This window comes from Mustelus asterias, chromosome 4, assembly GCF_964213995.1.
Source record: "Mustelus asterias chromosome 4, sMusAst1.hap1.1, whole genome shotgun sequence".
In the NCBI taxonomy this organism is placed as follows: domain Eukaryota; kingdom Metazoa; phylum Chordata; class Chondrichthyes; order Carcharhiniformes; family Triakidae; genus Mustelus; species Mustelus asterias.
This window is the reverse complement of record NC_135804.1, coordinates 4,043,546-4,067,556: the sequence shown is the minus strand read 5'-3', so window position 1 is coordinate 4,067,556 and position 24,011 is coordinate 4,043,546. Positions and strand designations below refer to the sequence as shown.

Below are 24,011 nucleotides of genomic sequence, written 5' to 3'. Positions count from 1 at the left end.
ATTCAAATTACAGCATAGCTGTACACCCTGGCAGCTAAGAACAAACATTGTTTTTAAGTAAGAAGTCTCACAACAGCAGGTTAAAGTCCAACAGGTTTATTTGGTAGCACAAGCTTTCGGAACGTTGCCCCTTCATCAGGTGAGTGGAGAAGTGGGTTCACAAACACGGCATATATCGACACAGGCTCAATTGCAAAATAATGGTTGGAATACACGTCCTAACAGGTTAAAGAGGTTTAACTGTCATTATTCCTTTCTCCACTTGCATTGTCTGTATCTGTAAAGACTTTGAGACTGAGGGCAGCAGTGCTAACCATGCTCCTTAGAAAATCACAATCAGTAGTTGAGATAAATATTATAGATACACTTGAGGGCAACGAGGTAAATACATGAGGGAGGAATATAGAAGGTTATTTTGATGGGATTGGGTGAAAGTGGGAGGAAGTTCAAACAGATCACTAATCATAGAATCATAGAATCCCTACAGTGCAGAAGGAGGCCATTCGGCCCATCGAGGCTGCACTGACAACAATCCCACCACAGGCCCTGTCCCCACAATCCCACACATTTACTAATGCCAGCACAGACGTGCTGGACCGAATGGCCTGTTTGTGTTCGGTAACCTCTCCTTTCCTTTGTGATGTTTTGTCTTTTGAAGGTGGAGTTGATCCGAATGATCGAGAGGTCCATTTACAGCGCAAAGTACGTCTTTGTGGAGAACCATTACCGAAGGTGAGCACTTAGGGCACCAACTAAATCAGTGCGAATTCTCCTCTCATTCACTGCTCCGGTTGATGTGACTCTGTTCCCACGTCTGGCAAAGATAAGCGCATTTACTTTAATTTCACCTTGAAGTAAGTGAAGGCAGGAACTGAGTTAAGAGGAAAGGTTAATAACGGGTTAAGCTGTTGGGTTTGGAGGTGGGACTGGGACTGTCTGGATTGAGGTCTGAGTCCTGAACCCTCTGACTGAGCTGGAAATGCTACCCCTGAACTGTGAGCTCATTGCAGGGAGAGGTGTTTGCCCGGATATCTCACATAGGGTCTGATAGACGACATTGAGCTCGTTCTGATGTTCAATTAAATCAGGACTAACCCGCATCTCAACTTCATTTACCTGAGTTTGCTGCCCTACTGACCCAACAGAAATCTATGATATGGAGATGCCGGTGTTGGACTGGGGTGGGCACAGTAAGTAGTCTCACAACACCAGGTTAAAGTCCAACAGGTTTATTTAGTAGCACGAGCTTTCGGAACGCTGCTCCTTCATCAGGTGAGTGGAGAGTTGGGTTCACAAACACGGCATATATAGACACAGACACAGTTGCAAGATAATGGTGGGAATGCGAGTCTTTACAGGTAATCAAGTCTTTGATTTAATTACCTGTAAAGACTGTTAAAGACTTGATTACCCGTAAAGACTCGCATCCCAACCATTATCTTGCAATTGAGTTTGTGTCTATATATGCTCTGTTTGTGAACACAACTCACTCACCTGATGAAGGGGCAGCGTTCCAAAAGTTCATGATTCCAAATAAACCTGTTGAACTTTAACCTGGTGTTGTGAGACTTCTTAATGTGCCCACTCCAGTCCAACGCCAGCATCTCCACATCATTGTTTTTAAGATTCCCTTCAAATCTATCATTGACCAAATTTCTGATCACCTGACATATAAATCCCAGGGGAACTTACCCTCTTTAAGCAGCCTGGTGTTGGGTTAAATAGAGCCTTCGTTCCCCAGCACTCTGCCCCACTCTGGCCAGTCTGGAGCTGCTGTCCTACACATGTCTCATCCGATCCCTGTCAGAATTCCAGACGAGAAAAGTTGTGGGGAGGGGGGAGAATCGTAACCTGGCAGATGCGCTGGGGTATACCCTCCTGCCAAGGGAATTACCTGGGAAGTTCAAAATTCCAAGAGGCAAAATACCCTGAAGCAGGAGCCCCCAAAACTCTGATTTAAATCACAGGCTTCAGGTGGTTCTGACGACTGTTAGCAGAATAGTTACCCAGGAAACTTTGAACATAAGAACATAAGAACATAAGAAATAGGAGCAGGAGTAGGCCATCTAGCCCCTCGAGCCTGCCCCGCCATTCAATAAGATCATGGCTGATCTGACGTGGATCAGTACCACTTACCCGCCTGATCCCCATAACCCTTAATTCCCTTACCGATCAGGAATCCATCCATCCGCGCTTTAAACATATTCAGCGAGGTAGCCTCCACCACCTCAGTGGGCAGAGAATTCCAGAGATTCACCACCCTCTGGGAGAAGAAGTTCCTCCTCAACTCTGTCTTAAACCGACCCCCCTTTATTTTGAGGCTGTGTCCTCTAGTTTTAACTTCCTTACTAAGTGGAAAGAATCTCTCCGCCTCCACCCTATCCAGCCCCCGCATTATCTTATAAGTCTCCATAAGATTAAAACCACTTCTAACTCCTGGGTAACTCTGGTACTGAGCCTGACCTCCGACCTCCCCCCTCCCGACTCCAAACCACCCAATCCCCCCCTTCCCCCCACTCCAAACCACCCAACCTCACCTCGATCCCTCTTTTCCCTTTTTCTCAAAGCGGTTGGGACATTGAAACTTACCCTCTTTAAGCAGCCTGGTGTTGGGGTTAAACAGGGCTTTTGTTCCCCAGCACTCTGCCCCACTCTGGCAAGTCTGGAGCTGCTGTGCTGCACATTTCTCATCCGACCCCTGTCAGAATTCCAGACGAGAAAAGTTCCAACCTGGGGTGAGGAAAAATATAAGGTGAGGCAATCTGACAGCGATTGCCAATCGACAGAAATTCAGGGCCAAATATCCCCTGAGGTGGCTTGGTGCAATGTTTAACTTGTTGGCAAACTCATTTCAGGTCAAACCTCTTTCAGGCGAAGGTGGATTTGGACCGGATTTGAACCCAAGTCCCAGAGTTAAAGCACAATGTTGCAATGTAGCAATTTTCAGCAAATTAACTCCTGAGTGAAGTTACCAAATAAATCACAACAAGGATCGCCATCACTGCTGGAACACTTTATTGACAGTTTAACGTATACGATCTGGGACAGATGGCGAGATGTCGAATATAGCAAGCTGTGTCTGAGAGAGGTACAAAATCACAGAAATCATAGAATCCCTTCACTTCAGAAAGGAGGCCATTTGGCCCAATGAGTTTGCACCGACTCTTCGACAGAAGAGGGCGGCACGGTAGCACAGTGGTTAGCACTGCTGCTTCACAGCTCCAGGGTCCCGGGTTCGATTCCCGGCTCGGGTCACTGTCTGTGTGGAGTTTGCACATTCTCCTCGTGTCTGCGTGGGTTTCCTCCGGGTGCTCCGGTTTCCTCCCACAGTCCAAAGATGTGCGGGTTAGGTTGATTGGCCAGGTTAAAAAAATTGCCCCTTAGAGTCCTGGGATGCGTAGGTTAGAGGGATTAGCGGGTAAAATATGTGGGGGTAGGGCCTGGGTGGGATTGTGGTCGGTGCAGACTCGATGGGCCGAATGGCCTCCTTCTGCACTGTAGGGTTTCTATGATTCTATGAGAACATCCCACCCAGACCCTCCTCTGCCCCACCCCCGTTACCCCACACATCCCACCCAGGCTATCCCCCAACCCATCCCCATAACCCCGTGCATTTACTCCACTAATCCCCCTGACATACATATTTTGGGACATCAAGGGGCAATTTTTATCATGGCCAATCCACCGAACCTGCACATCTTTGGAGAGTGGGAGGAAATCGGAGCAACCCACACAGACACAGGGAGAATGTGCAAACTCCACACAGACAGAGGCTGGAATTGAACCCGGGTCCCTGGCGCTGTGAGGCAGCAGTGCTAACCACTATGCTGCCCTATCACGAAGGAATGATTTCCTTTTCTCTCCTGAAGCCACTGACTCTTCCTGACAGTCAGTCTGATTGTAACAGGCTAGTTCTATAATACATGCAGTAATACTGTAACAGACATTTCCCCTCCTACCCCAGGGAACAATCCCAGAGCAGGAATGGAACCTGCAGCCTCCGGTTCAGTGAGACTCAGTGGTTCCATCCATTCTGCAGAGAAAATTAATTCTTCAGAAAGTGGACGGTTATGTAACAATTGGTTATTAATTTTAACAATATGTAAAATATCATCTCCAACGTTAAAAGCTCAGAGCGAGTAAATACAACCAGCTCAGAGGCTCAGCAAACACTAACCATCCATTGCTGACATCATCATCTTCTATCCCATCCCTCACAACCCTGAGCTCCTCTTTCAGCTTGGTCAAAGTCCAATAGGAGCTTGCCTTCTTGTCCACCACCTTGCCCTTTCCTTATTGGTGTTGGCACATGACTGTCCATCAGCCATGGTAAGAAGTTTAACAACACCAGGTTAAAGTCCAACAGGTTTATTTGGTAGCAAAAGCCATACAAGCTTTCAGAGCCATAAGCTCCTTCTTCAGGCGAGTGGGAATTCTGTTCACAAACAGGGCATATAAAGACACAAACTCAATTTACAGAATAATGGTTGGAATGCGAATAGTTACAGCTAATCAAGTCTTAAAGGTACAAACAATGTGAGTGGAGAGAGCACCAAGACAGGTCAAAGAGACGTGTATTGTCTCCAGACAGGACAGCCAGTGAAATTCTGCAAGTCCAGGCAAGCTGTGGGAATTACAGATAGTGTGACATGAACCCAATATCCCGGTTTAGGCCGTCCTCATGTGTGCGGAACTTGGCTATCAGTCTCTGCTCAGCGACTCTGCGCCGTCGTGTGTCGTGAAGGCCGCCTTGGAGAACGCTTACCCGAATATCAGAGGCCGAATGCCCGTGACCGCTGAAGTGTTCCCCAACAAGAAGGGAACACTCTTGCCTGGTGATTGTCGAGCGGTGTTCATTCATCCGCTGTCGTAGCGTCTGCATGGTTTCCCCAATGTACCATGCCTCGGGACATCCTTTCCTGCAGCGTATCAGGTAGACAACGTTGGCCGAGTTGCGATCAGCCATGGCACAGTGGGTGGCACTCACCAACAGAGTCGAAGGTCGTGGGTTCACATCCCACTCCGGCGATTTGAGCACGCCATCTAGGCTGACATTACCAGTTGCAGTACCGACAAAGTGCCGCACTGTTGTCATCGCTGTATTTCTGATGAGACATTATAGTGACGCCCAACTGCCCTCTCTGGCGGATGTTAAACGTCCCACCGCCACTACTCTTGAAGAACAGTATGTTTTCCCCAGTGCCCATCCCTCAACCAACATATTCTATGAAAAGAAAGTTTATCAGCTGGTTATCATGTTGCTATTTGTCGGAGCTTGCTGTGTTTAAACTGGCTGCCAGGATTCTACATTGTAACAGCGAGTGTACTGAAGTATTCCAATGGTTGTGACAAGAAATCCTGAACTTGTACAAAGTGCCTACTTTCCTTAGCAACACAGCTTAGGGAATAAACTGGCCGACTAACCCCAGCACCTCACTGAGAGTCCTATTCGCACAGACAAGAACAATAAAAAACAATAGTTATTCCAGCACTCAGCAGTATTCACACCGAGAAATGACCTTTTCACTTGTAGAGACCAAAGTGAGAGTCCATTGAACAAGACAGTTATTCATAAATCCAGTAAACTATTTGGGAGAAACGTCCTCCTCCAGTGATGAGAATGTGGAACTCGCTCGGACAGGGAACAGTTGAGGGGAATAGCATAGATGAATTTGGTGGGGAGAAGCATTATAAGGCCACCAGCAGATACCACCTTCACAAGGTCCTCCAAATTCGGTGGCAAGAAAGGTGGCCCGGCTTCAATGCACTCTCCCCTTAGACCCCTCTGCTTTCTAGAGAAACAGCCTCAGATTTCCAGTCTATTCACACAGACACACACACACACACATACACATATACACACACACGCACACATACACACACATACATCTACACACACGTGTAATCCCTCAACTTGGAAAAATTGAGCACGTGTGAAATAAAACTGCCTGGTTTTTACAATCTATGCATCCGTTAATAAAACCCCACAACCCACGTGCATTAACACCCTGTACACGAGCGAGAAAGGAATAGGAGGCCACGCTGACAGAGATTAGACATTAAAACATTGAATGTTTTCAAGAAGCAGTTATCATAGAAATCATAGAAATCCTACAGTGCAGAAGGAGGCCATTCGGCCCATCGAGTCTGCACCGACCACAATCCCACCCAGGCCCTACCCCCACATATTTACCCACTAATCTACGCATCCCAGGATTCTAAGGGGCAATTTTTAACCTGGCCAATCAACCTAACCTGCACATCTTTGGATGTGGGAGGAAACCGGAGCACCCGGAGGAAACCCACGCAGACACGAGGAGAATGTGCAAACTCCACACAGACAGTGACCCGAGCTGGGAATCGAACCCGGGACCCTGGAGCTGTGAAGCAGCAGTGCTAACCACTGTGCTACCGTGCCGCCCTAAAAGATAAAGCACTTGGAGCAAAGGGGATCAAAGGATACAGGGGGAAGGTGAGATTAGGTTATTGAGTTGGACGATCAGCCATGATCGTAATGAATGATGGAGCAGGCACAAGGGGCCGAATGGCCTCCTCCTACTCCTATTTTCTATGTTTCTATAGCGGGAGAGAGTCCGTGTAGAGCGTAAACATTGACTAATTGGGCCAAATGACTGGTTTCTGTGTTGTAAATTCTGTCCAGCACATTCAGTCGACAAGACTGGCAATTTCATGTTTCATTTCTATTTTAAATTTGCAAGTCACATGAGATTTACACATGACTACACCTCCATGAGTTAAGAATGCCTGAATCCCACCCCCCCCTATCCCATACGAGGTGTGGAATGTAACATCTCCCAAAGCCAGGAATAGCACAGGAAAGGTGCAGGAAGAGGAACAAAAGGGCGGCGAGCTTCAAGCACAAATAGCGGCTGGAAGACACTGTCAGAACTGAGGCCGAGGAGATTGACCGAAACTATCACCTGGACAGGCCGTTTCAATTAAGCCCCCAACAAAGCGAGTCCAATTGGTCCAAAATGTTCCAACTGGGAGTTTATGGCGAACTGAATTTAAAATCTGAATGGGATTCTTGGCAGCCTTTGGTCACACAGCCGGGATTGTTGGGTGAAAGATTTCAGTTCATGATCCCGTTTTTACGTGCAATTCTCAGAGGGTTTTGTGCTTCCAGCGGGATACAGAATCTTCTCCCTATGCTCCTCATACTGTTGCAGCATCTTCTGGTAATCGTGGTCCGCAGGAATCACCTAGAACAGAATATTCAAATAATAAGAGGACACAACACCAGCCATTACAACCAGCTCCAATTCCCTCATTACAACATCAGCATTGCAACCAGCTCCAATTCCCCTCATTACAAAACCAGCTCTACTCCAGCATTTATTACAATACCAGCCATTAAAACCTGCCCCACTTCCCCTCACTATAAAATCAGCTCTACTCCAGTCCTCATTATAGAACCAACCATTACAACCAGCTCCAATTACCCACATTACGAGACCAGTTCTTCTTTGGCCCTCATTACAAACACCAGCCATTAAAACTAGCTCCAATTCTCCTCATTACAAGACCAGTTCTACTCAACCCCTCATGACAATACTAGCCATTACAACCAGCTCCAACTCTCCTCATTACAAAACCAGCTCTACTCCAGTGCTCATTACAATACCAGCCATTAAAACCCACCCCACTTACCCCATTACAAAATCAGCTATACTCCAGTCCTCATTACAGCATCAACCATTGCAACCAGCTCCAATTCTCCTCATTACAAAACCAACTCTACTCTGTCCCTCATTACAACGCCAGCCATTACAACCAGCTCAACTTACCCTCATTATGAGGCCAGCTCTACTCTGGCCCTCATTACAAATACTAGCCATTACAACCAGCTCCAATTTCCCTCATTACAAAACCAGTTCTACTCCACCCCTCATTACAACACCAGCCAATATAATCAGTTCTAATTCCCCTCATCACAAAACCAGCTCTACTCCAGCTCTCACTAGAGCACCAACCATTACAAACAGCTCCACCTATGTTCATTACAAAATCAGTTCTCTTCTGGGCCTCATTACAAACACCAACCATTGCAACCAGCTCAAATTCCCCTCATTACAAATCCAGCTCTACTCCACCCATTATGGCTATATGACACCAGTCATTATAGACAGCTCCACTTGCTTTTATTACAAAACCAGCTCTCCTCTGGTCTTCATTACAAACACCAACCATTACAACCAGCTCAAATTCCCTTAATTACAAATCCAGTTCTACTTCACCCCTCATTACAACCCCAGCCATTACAATCAGCTCAATCCCCACCTCTTTAGGCTAGTAAAATATTTTCCAGTTAAATTACTCACCAGCACTGGGGCAGGTGCTTTGAAGGAAGTCTGTTTGATCAGCCAGTCTTCATAAAGCTGGTGAAGAGTTTCTAAATATTCCTGACAAATGGGACACAATCAGACTGAGAGAAACCTAGGAAATGAACACAATTCCCTCCCCCTCCCCAGGCCCCTCCCATCAGTGCCAAATCCTTCCTGGGAGACAGTCCCTGCCTCAGGTAGAGGAACTCCGCATAATTCGGGAGGCGGAGGTGGAAGTTGATAGGAGTTATAGAGAAATAGTAACTCCTAGAAATGAGGCTTGGGTCAATGCCAGGAGGAGGGGTAAGAAGCAATCGGGAAGACAATCCCCTGGGGCGGTTCCCCTCCATAATAGGTTTTCGGTGCTGGAGGCTACAGTTGAGGAGGAATCAACTGAGCATAGAGAGCAGATCTCTGGGGGTGAGCCGAGTGAGAAAGCTCAGGTGGTTAGGGGCTGTAAAAGACTGGGCCTTGTGATTGGGGACTCCACAATTAAGGGGACAGATAGGAGGGTCGGAACTAAAGGTAGGGACTCAGGGTTGGTGTGTTGCCTACCAGGGGCTGGGGTCCGGGATGTGTCTGACAGGGTATTCAGGACTCTTAGGGGGGAGGGAGATAAACCACAAGTTATTGTACATGTGGGGACACACGACATAGGGAGGATAGGGGAAGGGGATATTAGGCAGGGATTTATGGAGTTGGGGTGGAAACTAAAGGCCAAGACTGACAGAGTGGTTATCTCTGGACTCTTGCCTGTACCACGGGATAGTTTAGAGAGGAATAGGGAGAGGGAAGGTTTGAATTCATGGCTGAGGGGATGGTGCAGGAGGGAGGGGTTCAGGTACTTAAGCAATTGGGGCTCGTACTGGGGAAGGTGTGACCTCTATGAGAAGGATGGTCTACACCTTAATCAGAAGGGGACCAATATCCTGGGGGGTAAATTTGCTAAGGCCATGCAGGGAGGTTTAAACTGATTCGGGGGGGGGGAGGGATCCTGAGTAGTGGGGCTGAAAGTGAGGGATGCATGGATGGGGACTGCAATGCACGGCATTGCAGAGGTGGGGTGGAGCAGGGTTTGAAATGTGTATACTTCAATGCCAGGAGTATTCGCAATAAAGTGGGTGAACTTGCAGCGTGGATCAGTACCTGGGACTTCGATGTTGTGGCTATTTCAGAGACATGGATAGAGCAGGGGCAGGAATGGATGCTGCAGGTCCCGGGGTTCAAATGTTTTAGTCGAAGTAGGGAAGGAGGTAGAAGAGGGGGAGGGGTAGCATTATTGGTCAGAGATTGTATCACAGTGTCAGAGAGGAGGTTTGATGAGGACTTATCTGTTGAGGTAGTATGGGCGGAGATTAGAAATAGGAGAGGAGAGGTCACCCTGTTGGGAGTCTTTTATAGACCTCCTAAAAGTTCTAGAGAGGTTGAGGAAAGGATTGCGGAGTCAATCCTGCTTAGGAGTGATAGTAATAGGGCAATTGTTATGGGGGATTTTAACTTGACTAATATTGACTGGAATTGTTATAGCTCTAGCTCGTTAGAGGGGTCAGTTTTTGTTCAAAGCGTGCAGGAAGGTTTTTTGACTCAGTATGTAGACAGGCCAACTGGAGGTGAGGCTATATTGGATCTGGTGCTGGGAAATGAGCCAGACCAGGTGCTAGACTTGGAAGTTGGTGTGCATTTTGGTGATAGTGACCACAATTCGGTTACGTTCACCTTAGTGATGGAAAGGGATAGGCATGAACCTCGGGCCAGTGGTTTTAGCTGGGGGAAGGGTAATTATGAGGCTATTAGGAGAGAATTAGGAAACATAGGTTGGACTAGGAGATTACAGGGACTGGGAACGTCCGACATGTGGAGTTTTTTCAAGGAGCAGCTACTGCGAGTCTGTGATAGGTATGTCCCTGTCAGGCAAGGAGGAATTGGTAGGGCTAGGGAACCGTGGTGCACCCAGTGTATTTGGTAGGGACAGTGTAGAGGGAGCTTTACTCTGTATCTAACCCCGAATTGATAGGTGATAGTCAGCATGGTTTTGTGGCAGGTAGGTCGTGCCTTACTAACCTTATTGAGTTTTTTGAGAAAGTGACCAAGGAGGTGGATGGGGGCAAGGCAGTGGACGTGGTATATATGGATTTTAGTAAGGCGTTTGATAAGGTTCACCATGGTAGGCTTCTGCAGAAAATGCAGATGTATGGGATTGGGGGTGATCTAGGAAATTGGATCAGGAATTGGCTAGCGGATAGGAAACAGAGGGTGGTGGTTGATAGTAAATATTCATCATGGAGTGCGGTTACAAGTGGTGTACCTCAGGGATCTGTTTTGGGGCCACTGCTGTTTGTAATATTTATTAATGATCTGGATGAGGGTATAGTTGGGTGGATTAGCAAATTTGCTGATGACACCAAAGTCGGTGGTGTGGTAGACAGTGAGGAAGGGTGTCGTAGTTTGCAGGAAGACTTAGACAGGTTGCAAAGTTGGGCCGAGAGGTGGCGGATGGAGTTTAATGCGGAGAAGTGTGAGGTAATTCACTTTGGTAGGAATAACAGATGTGTTGAGTATAGGGCTAACGGGAGGACTTTGAATAGTGTGGAGGAGCAGAGGGATCTAGGTATATGTGTGCATAGATCCCTGAAAGTTGGGAATCAAGTAGATAAGGTTGTTAAGAAGGCATATGGTGTCTTGGCGTTTATTGGTAGGGGGATTGAATTTAGGAGTCGTAGCGTTATGTTGCAACTGTACACAACTCTGGTGCGGCCGCACTTGGAGTACTGTGTGCAGTTCTGGTCCCCACATTACAGGAAGGATGTGGAGGCTTTGGAGAGGGTGCAGAGGAGGTTTACCAGGATGTTGCCTGGTATGGAGGGGAGATCCTATGAGGAGAGGCTGAGGGATTTGGGATTGTTTTCGCTGGAAAGGCGGCGGCTAAGAGGGGATCTTATTGAAACATATAAGATGATTAGAGGTTTAGATAGGGTGGATAGTGATAGCCTTTTTCCTCTGATGGAGAAATCCAGCACGAGGGGGCATGGCTTTAAATTGAGGGGGGGTAGTTATAGAACCGATGTCAGGGGTAGGTTCTTTACCCAGAGGGTGGTGAGGGATTGGAATGCCCTGCCAGCATCAGTAGTAAATGCGCCTAGTTTGGGGGCGTTTAAGAGATCCGTAGATAGGTTCATGGACGAAAAGAAATTGGTTTAGGTTGGAGGGTCACAGTTTTTTTTTTAACTGGTCGGTGCAACATCGTGGGCCGAAGGGCCTGTTCTGCGCTGTAATGTTCTATGTTCTATGTTCTATTGTTCAGGTGCTTTCTCCGGTACCTCGCCCACGTGGCCATTCTTCAAGCTTTTCAGCTAGCTATTCAACTGTGTTGGACATCGCAGTTATCACCCAATGGCACCACACATTCATTCCAGTGACTGGCTGAGATGTGGGGGGGGAGCTGGAGCAGTGCTCAATGTTAAGATGCAAAACCCTGCTTATTTCCATTTGTTTCCCGTCTTCAGTCGGTTTGCTTTGCCCCCAACACAGAGGAAGAGACGGACCCTGGGGCCTCCAATCGCACTAACTTGCTACTTCCTCCAGCTAAGTTCTGGAGAATATCTAAACAGCCGAAGTCATTGCCTTCTGTCCAAACCACAACCTTTCCTGTCCAATTCGATAATCCTCAAGTCATAACCTGAACCAGAACAGTTTGTAATATCAGTGTCCTATTCACCCCCAACTTATGTTTTCTTTATTCTTTCATGGGATGTGGGCATTGCTGGCAATGTCAGCATCTGTTCCCAATCCCAAATTCCCCTTGAGCTGAGTCTCTCACTCAGCCATTTCAGGGAGCTGCTAAGAGTGAACCACATTGCTGTGGCTCTGGAGTCACATGTAGGCCAGACCAGGTAAGGACGGCAGATTTCCTTCCCTAAAGGACATTAGTGAACCAGATGGGTTTTTCCGACAATGTTTTTTTTTTGGCCACCATTTCTGAGATTTGCTTATTTCAGATTAATTAATTGAATTTAAATTTCACCAACTGCCGTAGTGGGATTTGAACCCCTCTCCCCCAAACCTTTGGATTACCAGACCATGGACATTACCACTACACTACCATCTCCCCATTCGAGTTTCTAATCTCCATCAAATAAATTCCACCTCCCCTGCCTCGGACCGCCTGCTGCTGGAACTCCCACTCACAGACAACCATAGAATCCCTACAGTGCAGAAGGAGGCCATTTGGCCCATCAAGTCTGCACTGACAATAATCCTACCCATCCTCTATCCCTGTAACCCCACGTATTTACCCTGCTAATCCCTCTGACACAAAGGGGCAATTTATCATGGCCAATCCACCTAACACACACATCTTAGAAACATAGAAACATAGAAAACTACAGCACAAAACAGGCCCTTCGGCCCCACAAGTTGTGACGAACATATCCCTACCTTTTAGCCCTGCCTATAACCCTCCATCCTATTAAGTCCCATGTACTCATCCAGGAGTCTCTTAAAAGACCCTATTGAGTTTGCCTCCACCACCACTGACGGCAGTCGATTCTACTCGCCCACCACCCTCTGTGTGAAAAACTTCCCCCTAACATTTCCCCTGTACCTACCCCCCAGCACCTTAAACCTGTGTCCTCTCGTAGCAGCCATTTCCACCCTGGGAAAAAGGCTCTGAGAGTCCACCCGATCTATGCCTCTCAACATCTTATATACCTCTATTAGGTCTCCTCTCATCCTACGTCTCTCCAAGGAGAAAAGACCGATCTTGTGGGAGGAAACCAGAGCACTCGGAGGAAACCCACACAGACACAGGGAGAATGTGCAAACTCTACACAGACAGTCACCCGAGGCCGGAATTGAACCCAGGTCCCTGGTGCTGTGAGGAAGCAGTGCTAACCACTGTGCCGCCCCATTCACATTGCAATGGTTAAGTCTGGAGTTGGCAATGCTTTTGTGACTAACCTCCCTTCCCCTGTAACCCTGAGCTACTGAGCTAATCTGTGGTGCCCATATCCTCACTCACATCACATACCGTTAACCCATCACCACCCACACTGAATCCCAGTTGAGCAACACCCTAATTTTAAAATTCTCTTCTATGTTCAAATCCCCCCCCCCCAACTCCTCATCCCCGACTCACTCCACCCCCACACTCGCTCCCCTCCCCGCCCCCCCCCCCCCCACACACACACACACAGACACGCATTTTCCTTATGCTTTGCATCACCAAAATACCCATTCCCCAAACATTGTTCTTCTGATCTCTTGTGAACCACACACTTCCAACACCTGACCATTTGTGGACAAGTCTTCTAGAAAGCTCCGCCTCCCTCTCTTTAGACCCTACTTAAAATCCAACTCTGCAAACAAGCCTCACCCCATCAACTGATCATCTTCTGTTCAATCCTCATAGAATAGAAGCCCTACAGTACAGAAGGAGGCCGTTCGGCCCATTGAGTCTACACCAACTCTCTTAAAGAGCAATAACCCCCACGCATTTACCATGTCTAATCCACCTAACCTGATCGAAAGGATCTTATGGCCTCACTCAAGCGAGACCGGAAATTCCCAGCCAAGATCAATGGACATTTCCGTTGTCCGCCCTTCACCCGCTCTGATCCGTGGCGGGTGAGGTGGTGGAATTCCGGCTCATATCTCCATGAAGGATCTTCATCCCATCCTATCCATTTTGATTTAGTCTTCTCACCAAGGGAATCACTTTTTCTTCATTCCGGCACCGTGCCTTCAGTCTCTGGTAACAGGTCTCAGGAGCAGTTTGAAGATACACTGAGGAGGAAGGAGATTGAGGAGTCAATGTGTTAGGTAACAAGATTTATTGAATTATAAATAATGAGGAGAGTTCCAAACTCAGGTTGATTGTAGATTCCTTCCACCTGGCTGAGAGCAGCTAACTCAGCAATACTCTCTAATAACACAACCTTACTATTCTAATGCCCAGTTCCAAATTTTGTCCTTTCATTATCTTAGAATTAAACAGCACAGGAGGCCCATCAGCCCATGCTGTCTGTCCCATCTCTTTGGAGGAGTTGTTAAAATACGGGTCAGAAACTAGTTGAAGCCCAACGAGGCCCTAACTATTTTTTATTTTGGCATTAGTGTCAGGATAAGGTGTTTCACTCCAGGTGTGATTCTATTGACCCACTGGGAAGCTTTTATCATGCAAACTTTATTTAATGATAGTTTAACTATAAAAAGTGAATTAGCTTAACTTTCACCAATTGAAGTACTTCAACATGACAAGATATAATAATTCTTAACTGCTAACCTATCTCTATGAGTTCCAATTCAAGCAATATTCCTCTTATAGACTTAAACTCCTCTTCAAAATCAGTTACCAACACAGAGGCTTAGGGGTTTGTACTTGGGCTGTCAGTCCTCAAGCCTCCAGAACACCTCTGGAGAGAGACAAAGAGACAGACCTATTTCTCCTAGCAGGTCACTAACAGCAGCCTCCAGAGAGAGAGAGAGGGACACCTCTTGCTACTTTCAGAACCCGGCAGTAGCCACTTGCTTTTCCCTGTAAGCTTAGCTCCTCCCCTTTAGCACGTGACTCTGTCAATCAACCCAATCAAAACCCTACTCTGAAACCCCAGGGGGAAAAACAAATAAACAAAAATGCGTTAACTCAGATTAAAACAACCACATCCTGAACTAAAATCAATCATCAGCCCGTGTTCTCAGCATGTGGGCTGCCTGGTGCAGACAAATCAGCACCGTGTAAAGCAGAGCTGAATTTTAAACATACCCCTTACAAGAAACATGATATAAATACATTTCTTAAAGGCAGAGTATCATCACAAGAGTTCTCCAATTAACCCTGCCCCCTGCCTTCCCCTCCCCCGACCCATCTGCAATTTGTTCTTTTTTTCTCAAGCAGTTATCCAATCTCCTTTCAAAAGTCACTATTGAATCTGCTGCCATCACATTTTTAAACAAAGTGTAGCAGATCACAACTCACAATGGTTCATTTGTCATCTTCCTTAAATGTGTCTCCTCTGGTTAACAGCCCTCCTGACCAATAGGAGCAGTTTCCAACCCCCACCACAACCCCCCCCCCCCCCCCCCCCCCCACAATCCCCCGGCCCTGAATACTGCCATCAGATCCACACAGTGACCGAGGCCAGAATCGAACCCGGGTCCCTGGCGCTGTGAGATTGTGCCACCATGCTGCCATCAAATCCACCCTCCCCCCCCCCCCCCCCCCCATTCCTCTCTTCTCTGAAGAGCGGGGAGAAGCTGAGGCTGTTCCAACTTAACTTTGGGTTTTCATTCTATTCACACACACTACCCAAGATCAACAAATATAGATACTAAAATATACCCAGGTACCAGGCCCCGCACCCGGGAAGTTCGAGGCCGGATGTATACTGGATTTGGAGATTTGACAGATTCTGGGTCCTAGGCCTGGCATGTAGTGAGAACACATTAAATAAAGTATGAAAGATAAAGAGTAAAAATGTTATCCAGGTCTTACTGTGTGGGAGCTGCTGTAATATCCAAAAAGCTGAACACACATCATTGGAGAACAGCCCCACCCTTGTCTCTAAATGGAGGGCGGGGGGAGGTGGAGCAGTTGAAGATGGTTAGGCCCAGAACACTTCCCTGAGGAACTCCTGGAGATCCAGGGCTGCATCCTGGCAGCATTGTGGCACAGTCTCACAGCGCCTGGGACCCGAGTTCAATTCCCGGCTTGGGTCACAGACTGTGTGGAGTTTGCACATTCTCCCCGTGTCTGCGTGGGTTTCCTCTGGGTGCTCCGGTTTCCTCCTACCCTCCAAAGATGTGTAGGTTAAGTGGATTGGCCATGCTAAATTGTACCTTAGTGTCCAAAGATGTGTATGTTGCAGGGATTAGCCAGGATAAATGTGAGGGTTGGGGATATGGCAGAGGGGTGTGGGTCTGGATGGGATGCTCTATCGAAGAGTTTGGTGCAGACTCGATGGGCCGAATGGCCTCTTTCTGCACTGTATGGAATCTATGATTGTATGGACTGGCCTCTGAGCCCACAACCATCTTCCTTTCTGCTGGGTGTGAGTCCAGCCAGTAGCAGGTCCTCATGAACCTCAGGACATTAAGGGCTGTTTGGTACCACACTGGGTCAAACACTGTCCAGTCAGTGGGTAAATCTTTTCACGCCAGCTGTCGATAATACTAACACTGAAATGCCAGACGTTTTCTAACTGCACACAGCTGCTCGGTCACAGCCTTTACATTGAGCACATTGTAAACACATCACATTGCTCACATCACAGACACACCAACATTAAACAGCTCTTTGATTGAACCAAATCCTTTAGCCCCTCCCCCATGGTCATTAGTGCTTCTTACCGATCAAATCGATTGGAACATGGGTGTTTGTCACGATCCAATTAAACCACTCAGTCAGCACGGCGTAATCCACAGCTGGCATGGTGGAACTGCGAGGGGAAAAGACAAATGTTACTCAGCATTCCTCCAGAATTCAATGTTAAAGTCAGAATGAGGCCATTCAGGAAGCAAACGCTTCGAGAAACCTGGATCTCCCTCCCTGAGACAAGGTTGTGGAGCTTCAGAGTCCGAATGGAAACTTCCGGAGAGAGAATGCACAGATTTCTGTTGGAAGTCTCACAACGCCAGGTTAAAGTCCAACAGGTTTATTTGGAATCAGGAGCTTTCGGAGCGCTGCTCCTTCCTCAGGTGAGTGGGGAGGTAGGTTTCACAATCACGGCATCTATAGACAAAGACTCAATTGCAAGATAATGGTGGGATTGCGAGTCTTTACAGGTAATTAAATCAAAGACTTGATTACCTGTAAAGACTTGCATTCCAATCATTATCTTGCAATTGTGTCTGTGTCTATATATGCCGTGTTTGTGAACCCAACTCTCCACTCACCTGATGAAGGGGCAGCGCTCCGAAAGCTCGTGCTACCAAATAAACTTGTTGGACTTTAACCTGGTGTTGTGAGACTACTTATTGTGCCCACCCCAGTCCAACACCGGCATCTCCATATCATAGATTTCTGTTGGGTCAGTAGGGCAGCAAACTCAGGTAAATGAAGTTGAGATGCGGGTTAGTCCTGATTTAATTGAACATCAGAACGAGCTCAATGTCGTCTATCAGACCCTATGTGAGATATCCGGGCAAACACCTCTCCCTGCAATGAGCTCACAGTTCAGGGGTAGCATTTCCAGCTCAGTCAGAGGGTTCAGGACTCAGACCTCAATCTAGACAGTCCCAGTCCCACCTCCAAACCCAACAGCTTAACCCGTTATTAACCTTTCCTCTTAACTCAGTTCCTGCCTTCACTTACTTCAAAGTGAAATTAAAGTAAATGCACTTATCTTTGCCAGACGTGGGAACAGAATCACATCAACCGGCAGTGAATGAGAGGAGAATTCGCACTGATTTAGTTGGTGCCCTAAGTGCTCACCTTCGGTAATGGTTCTCCACAAAGACGTACTTTGCGCTGTAAATGGACCTCTCGATCATTCGGATCAACTCCACCTTCAAAAGACATAACATCACAAAGGAAAGGAGAGGTTACCGAACACAAACAGGCCATTCGGTCCAGCACGTCTGTGCTGGCATTAGTAAATGTGTGGGATTGTGGGGACAGGGCCTGTGGTGGGATTGTTGTCAGTGCAGCCTCGATGGGCCGAATGGCCTCTTTCTGCACTGTAGGGATTCTATGATTCTATGATTAGTGATCTGTTTGAACTTCCTCCCACTTTCACCCAATCCCATCAAAATAACCTTCTATATTCCTCCCTCATGTATTTACCTCGTTGCCCTCAAGTGTATCTATAATATTTATCTCAACTACTGATTGTGATTTTCTAAGGGGTGGCACGATGGCACAGTGGTTAGCACTGCTGCCTCACAGCGCCAGGGACCCGAGTTCGATTCCTGGCTTGGGTCACTGTCCGTCTGGAGTCTGCACGTTCTCCCCGTGTCTGCGTGGGTTTCCTCCGGGTGCTCCGGTTTCCTCCCACAGTCCAAAGATGTGCGGGTTAGGTGGATTGGCCATGCTAAATTGACCCTAGTGTTAGGCCAATTAGCCTAACCTCAGTTGTTGGCAAAATTCTAGAATCCATCGTTAAGGATGAGATTTCTAAATTCTTGGAAGTGCAGGGTCGGATTAAGACAAGTCAGCATGGATTTAGTAAGGGGAGGTCGTGCCTGACAAACCTGTTAGAGTTCTTTGAAGAGATAACAAATAGGTTAGACCAAGGAGAGCCAATGGATGTTATCTATCTTGACTTCCAAAAGGCCTTTGACAAGGTGCCTCACGGGAGACTGCTGAGTAAAATAAGGGCCCATGGTATTCGAGGCAAGGTACTAACATGGATTGACGATTGGCTGTCAGACAGAAGGCAGAGAGTTGGGATAAAAGGTTCTTTCTCAGAATGGCAACCGGTGACAAGTGGTGTCCCGCAGGGTTCAGTGTTGGGGCCACAGCTGTTCTCTTTATATATTAACGATCTAGATGACGGGACTGGGAGCATTCTGGCCAAGTTTGCCGATGATACAAAGATAGGTGGAGGGGCAGGTAGTATTGAGGAGGTGGGGAGGCTGCAGAAAGATTTAGACAGTTTAGGAGAGTGGTCCAAGAAGTGGCTGATGAAATTCAACGTGGGCAAGTGCGAGGTCGTACACTTTGGAAAAAAGAATAGAGGCATGGACTATTTTCTAAACGGTGACAAAATTCATAATGCTAAAGTGCAAAGGGACTTGGGAGTCCTAGTCCAGGATTCTCTAAAGGTAAACTTGCAGGTTGAGTCCGTAATTAAGAAAGCAAATGTAATGTTGTCATTTATCTCAAGAGGCTTGGAATACAAAAGCAGGGATGTACTTCTGAGGCTTTATAAAGCACTGGTTAGGCCCCATTTGGAGTACTGTGAGCAATTTTGGGCCCCACACCTCAGGAAGGACATACTGGCACTGGAGCGGGTCCAGCGGAGATTCACACGGATGATCCCAGGAATGGTAGGCCTGACATACGATGAACGTCTGAGGATCGTGGGATTATATTCATTGGAGTTTAGGAGGTTGAGGGGAGATCTGATAGAAACTTACAAGATAATGAACGGCTTAGATAGGATGGACGTAGGGAAGTTGTTTCCATTAACGGGGGAGACTAGGACGCGGGGGCACAGCCTTAGAATAAAAGGGAGTCACTTTAGAACAGAGATGAGGAGAAATTTCTTCAGCCAGAGAGTGGTGGGTCTGTGGAATTCATTGCCACAGAGGGCTGTGGAGGCCGAGACGTTGAGCGTCTTCAAGACAGAAATTGATAAATTCTTGATTTCTCGAGGAATTAAGGGCTATGGGGAGAGAGCGGGTAAATGGAGTTGAAATCAACCATGATTGAATGGTGGAGTGGACTCGATGGGCCGAATGGCCTTACTTCCGCTCCTATGTCTTATGGTCTTATGGTCTAAATATGTGGGGTTGCGGGGACGGGGCCTGGGTGGGATTGTGGTCGGTGCAGACTCGATGGGCTGAATGGCCTCCTTCTGCACTATAGGGATTCGATGATTACAGGTTCCACATTCTCACCACTCTCTGGATGAAGAGGTATCTCCTGAATTGCCTGGAGGGTTTTTTTTAGGGACTATCTTCAATTGGGAGTTCCTAGTTTTGGACTCGTTCCTCGCCCCCCCTCCCCCCAAATGTGGGTGGCACGGTAGCACAGTGGTTAGCACTGCTGCCTCACAGAGCCAGGGACCCGGGTTCAATTCCCGGCTTGGGTCACTATCTGTATGGAGTTTGCACATTCTCCCCGTGTCTGCGTGGGTTTCCTCCGGGTGCTCTGGTTTCCTCCCACACTCTAAGGATTTACAGGTTAGGTGGCTTGGCCATGCTAAATTCCCCCTAAGTGTCCAATGATTTGTAGATTAAAGGGATTAGCAGGATAAATATGTGGGGTTATGGGGATAATGCTTGGGGTGGGCCTGTACAAGATGCTCTGTCAGAGCAGACTCGATGGGTCAAATGATCTCCTTCTCAATAGGATAAATCAATAAGATAAATCCTATCAAACCCTTTTATAATCCCAATGGCCCTGATCAGGGCACCCCCTCCCCCCTGCCTCCCAGTCTTCTCTTTTCTAAGGAAAAGAACTCCGGCTTCTTCAGTTTTTTTCATAGTTGGAACCTCTCCAATCAAGGATCATCCTTGTAAATCAATCCCTTTTCAGTACTTCTGTATCCTCTTGTGGGGGGGACACGGTGGCACAGTGGTTAGCACTGCTGCGTCACAGCGCCAGAGACGTGGGTTCGATTCCCAGCCCCGGGTCACTGTCTGTGTGGAGTTTGCACATTCTCCCCATGCCTGCGTGGGTTTCCTCCAGGTGCTCCAGTTTTCTCCCACAGTCCAAAAGACGTGCTGGTTAGGGTCCATTGACCATGCTAAATTCTCCCTCAGTGTACCCGAACAGAGTGTGGCGACTAGGGGATTTTCACAGTAACTCCATTGCAGTGTTAATGTAAGCCAACTTGTGACACTAATAAATAAACTTTCAAAACTAAACTTTTAGATACAGAGATTAAACGAAGCATAGTACACCGTGTGTGCTTCCTCCAAGGTTCAGTACAAATTTAAATGTTGTATGAATTCGCAGCGCAGGTAATTATTTTCCCTCTCCAAAATAAAGAAAATTATCTATTATCTATCTAATAATTATCTATCTAAATTCTTCTGTGTGCAATGTACATACCTGAGGTCGAGTGTGCTGCTGTAACATAGTGAGCTGTACGTAGGTCTGGAGAGTAATCGCCCATCGGGAGGGATTCTCATACATCAGTGCCTGCCAATTAAAATATTTCAGCTGTGAATCAATCTTGGAAGCAAAGCCCTCGCAGTGGCTCACTGGTGACCACGTGTAATCATTGTTGATCTGTGTTGGGTTACGCATCCCCAAGAGTAAAGAGACACAAGAGCAGTAATGTTCACCAGGGTTCCTGACTGGAAAATGGAGTCCCTGGAAGACGGGAATGTCCATCCCCCACCCCCCGCCGCCATGCCCCCATCATAAAGCTCAAGTGTAAGGATTGGCCAGTTGGCTGAGGCACTCAAACCTTCCAGCACCAACATAATTGTCCCCGAGAAAATCAGGACCACGAATGGAGTGGGAAATAGAGAGTGAGAAACATTGGGATAAGGGAATTAATTTTTTTTCTACAGATCATACAGCACCTGTACTAACTCCATCTTGGGAACAAAAGTCAAATAAATTAGGGGTGGCACGGTGGCACGGTGGCACAGTGGTTAGCACTGCTGCCTCACAGCGCCAGGGACCCAGGTTCGAATCTAGCCTCGGGTCACTGTCTGTGTGGAGTCTGCACCTTCTCCCCGTGTCTGCGTGGGTTTCCTCCCACACCAAAGATGTGCAGATTAGGTGGATTGGCAGTGCTAAATTGCCCTTTAGTGTCAGGGGGATTAGCAGGATAAATACGAGTGGGATTACGGGGATAGTATTTGGGTGAGATTGCTGTCGGCGTAGGCTTGGTGGGCCGAATGGCCTCTTTCTGCACTGTCGGGATTCTATGATCTCCATGATAATTTGAGAATCCAAATTCAGTTTGAAAGGAAGTTGGTCTCAGTAGAAAATGAGCAAGAATAGTCACACTTTTATCGAGGTGGTGACCGATTGGTTCACTCGTGTCCTTCAGGGTGGGAACCAGCCGTCGTCTCTCACTCTGGACTATATGTGACTCCAGTCCTGCACCAACCTGGTTGTCCCTTGATGCTCTCTGTGCCCCCAAGATGAAAACTCAACAACTGCCTTCTCAGGGCAATAAATGCCCGTCTTGCCCTGGGGAGAGCCACACGGACTCAACTGAACCAGCTGCACACAACAGATAGAAATGACAGGGGATTTTGCTCAAAAGTCCTCAAACTCAAATCCAACCCAACAAGAGTGTTTTAGAAAGAACGGTACAGCACACCAACAGGCCCTTCGGCCCACCAAGTCTACGCCAACACATGATGCCTTCCTAAACTAAAGACCTTTTGCCTATATACTGTGCGTATCCCTCTATTCCCTGCCTATTCATGTATTATGTCTGTGGGGTGGCCCACCTCTGGTCTATCCCTTCCTTATTTGCTGCCTTTAGGAATGAAAGTCTGGACCTACTTGTGACTCCAGTCCCCCAGGGCTGTCTCTTGGCAGTACTCAAATTGCCCAACCATCGTTAACCTTGAGCATGTATTACTTACTTGCTGGCCTCTGGATCCATAAACCACAACACCTCTTAGACATCACTGTCCACATCCTCACTCACACAGCGATGACCCACTCTGCTGCCCCGATTTAGTCAAACTCTGACACCAATCTAGTGCCAAAGTGCTTTTTCTTATTTGTTCATTCAAGGGATCTGCGCACTGCTGGAACTCTTGCCATCTATTGCTCATCCCTTGTTGCCCTTGAGAAGGAGGTGATGGGCCTTCCTCTTAAACAGCTGCAGAGAAATTGGAAGCAGGAGTAGGCCATTCGGCCCCTCGAACCTGCTCTACCGTTCAATAAGATCATGGCTGCTCTGTTTGTGGTCTCAACTCTATTTTCCCGTCTGCGCCCCCCCACCCCCTAGCCCCCCCCGCCCCGCCCCCCCGCCCCAGCCACCCCACCCCCACCCCCCCGCCCCAACCACCCCCCCCCCCCCCCCAATAATCCTTCACCCCTTTGTCTATCAAAAATCGATCTAATAAATTCAATAAGCCAGCCTATTTTCTGAGGAAAATAGTCCACAGATTAACAACCCTCTTGAGAGAAAATATTTCTCCTCATCCACATCCTCTAAGGGAGACCTCTTATTTTTAAACTGTATCTCCTAGTTTGGAGTCTGTGGAGTGAAGGCGTTCCCGAAGTTCTGTTAGGTAGGGAGTTCCAGAATTCAGTGACTCACTATCAGCAGTGGAAGTGGGCTTAGTACAGTGTACGTGTTCACGGAAGGTTCTGGATATTGATGACAAAAATTCATTACCAAGTGAAAATTGGCAAATCGTGTTGCAGCTTTATAGAACCTTAGTAAGGCCGCACTTGGAATATAGTGTTCAATTCTGGTCGCCACACTACCAGAAGGATGTGGAGGCTTTGGAGAGGGTACAGAAAAGATTTAGCAGGATGTTGCCCTGGTTTGGAGGGCATTAGCTATGAGGAGAGGTTGGAGAAACTTGGTTTGTTCTCACTGGAACGACGGAGGTTGAGGGGGTGACCTGAAAGAAATCTACAAGATTATGAGAGGCATGGACAGGGTGGATAGTCAGAAGCTTTTTCCAGGGTGGAAGAATCAATTACTAGGGGACATAGGTTTAAGGTGTGAAAGGCAAGGTTTAAAGGAGATGTACGAGGCAAGATTTTTACACAGAGGGTGGTGGGTGCCTGGAACTCGCTGCCGGGGGAGGTAGTGGACGCAGATACGATAGTGACTTTTAAGGGGCATCTGAACAAATACATGAATAGGATGGGAATAGAGGGATATGGTCCCCGGAAGGGTAGGGGTTTTAGCTCAGCATGGTCAGTGCAGGCTGAAGGGCCTGTCCCTGTGCTGTAATTCTCTTTGTTCTTTAAGTTACATGGCCGGGTAGAAATATCACAATTTGCCATTCAAGATCAAAGAACAAAGAAAGAAGATTCAAGGAAAGAGATTCAACTGAACACATAAAACA

At 47.4% G+C, this 24,011-nt stretch overlaps 1 protein-coding gene across 2 annotated transcripts in view; it reads right to left on the bottom strand.

The window, feature by feature from the left end:
- Nucleotides 1–3,713: 3,713 nt before the first annotated feature.
- Nucleotides 3,714–24,011, bottom strand: part of tk2 (thymidine kinase 2) — a 37,519-nt gene continuing 17,221 nt past the window's right edge. The window contains exons 5-10 of one of the 2 annotated variants that reach the window (XM_078210535.1): nucleotides 21,061–21,150; nucleotides 17,773–17,846; nucleotides 16,689–16,777; nucleotides 14,047–14,126; nucleotides 8,343–8,423; nucleotides 3,714–7,223 (exon numbers count right to left, since the gene is read on the bottom strand). In XM_078210535.1, coding sequence (XP_078066661.1) covers nucleotides 7,113–7,223; nucleotides 8,343–8,423; nucleotides 14,047–14,126; nucleotides 16,689–16,777; nucleotides 17,773–17,846; nucleotides 21,061–21,150 — 525 coding nt within the window. In that variant the 3' untranslated portion in view covers nucleotides 3,714–7,112. The remainder of the gene's footprint in view (nucleotides 7,224–8,342; nucleotides 8,424–14,046; nucleotides 14,127–16,688; nucleotides 16,778–17,772; nucleotides 17,847–21,060; nucleotides 21,151–24,011) is intronic. The other variant, XM_078210537.1, reaches the window with a different exon arrangement.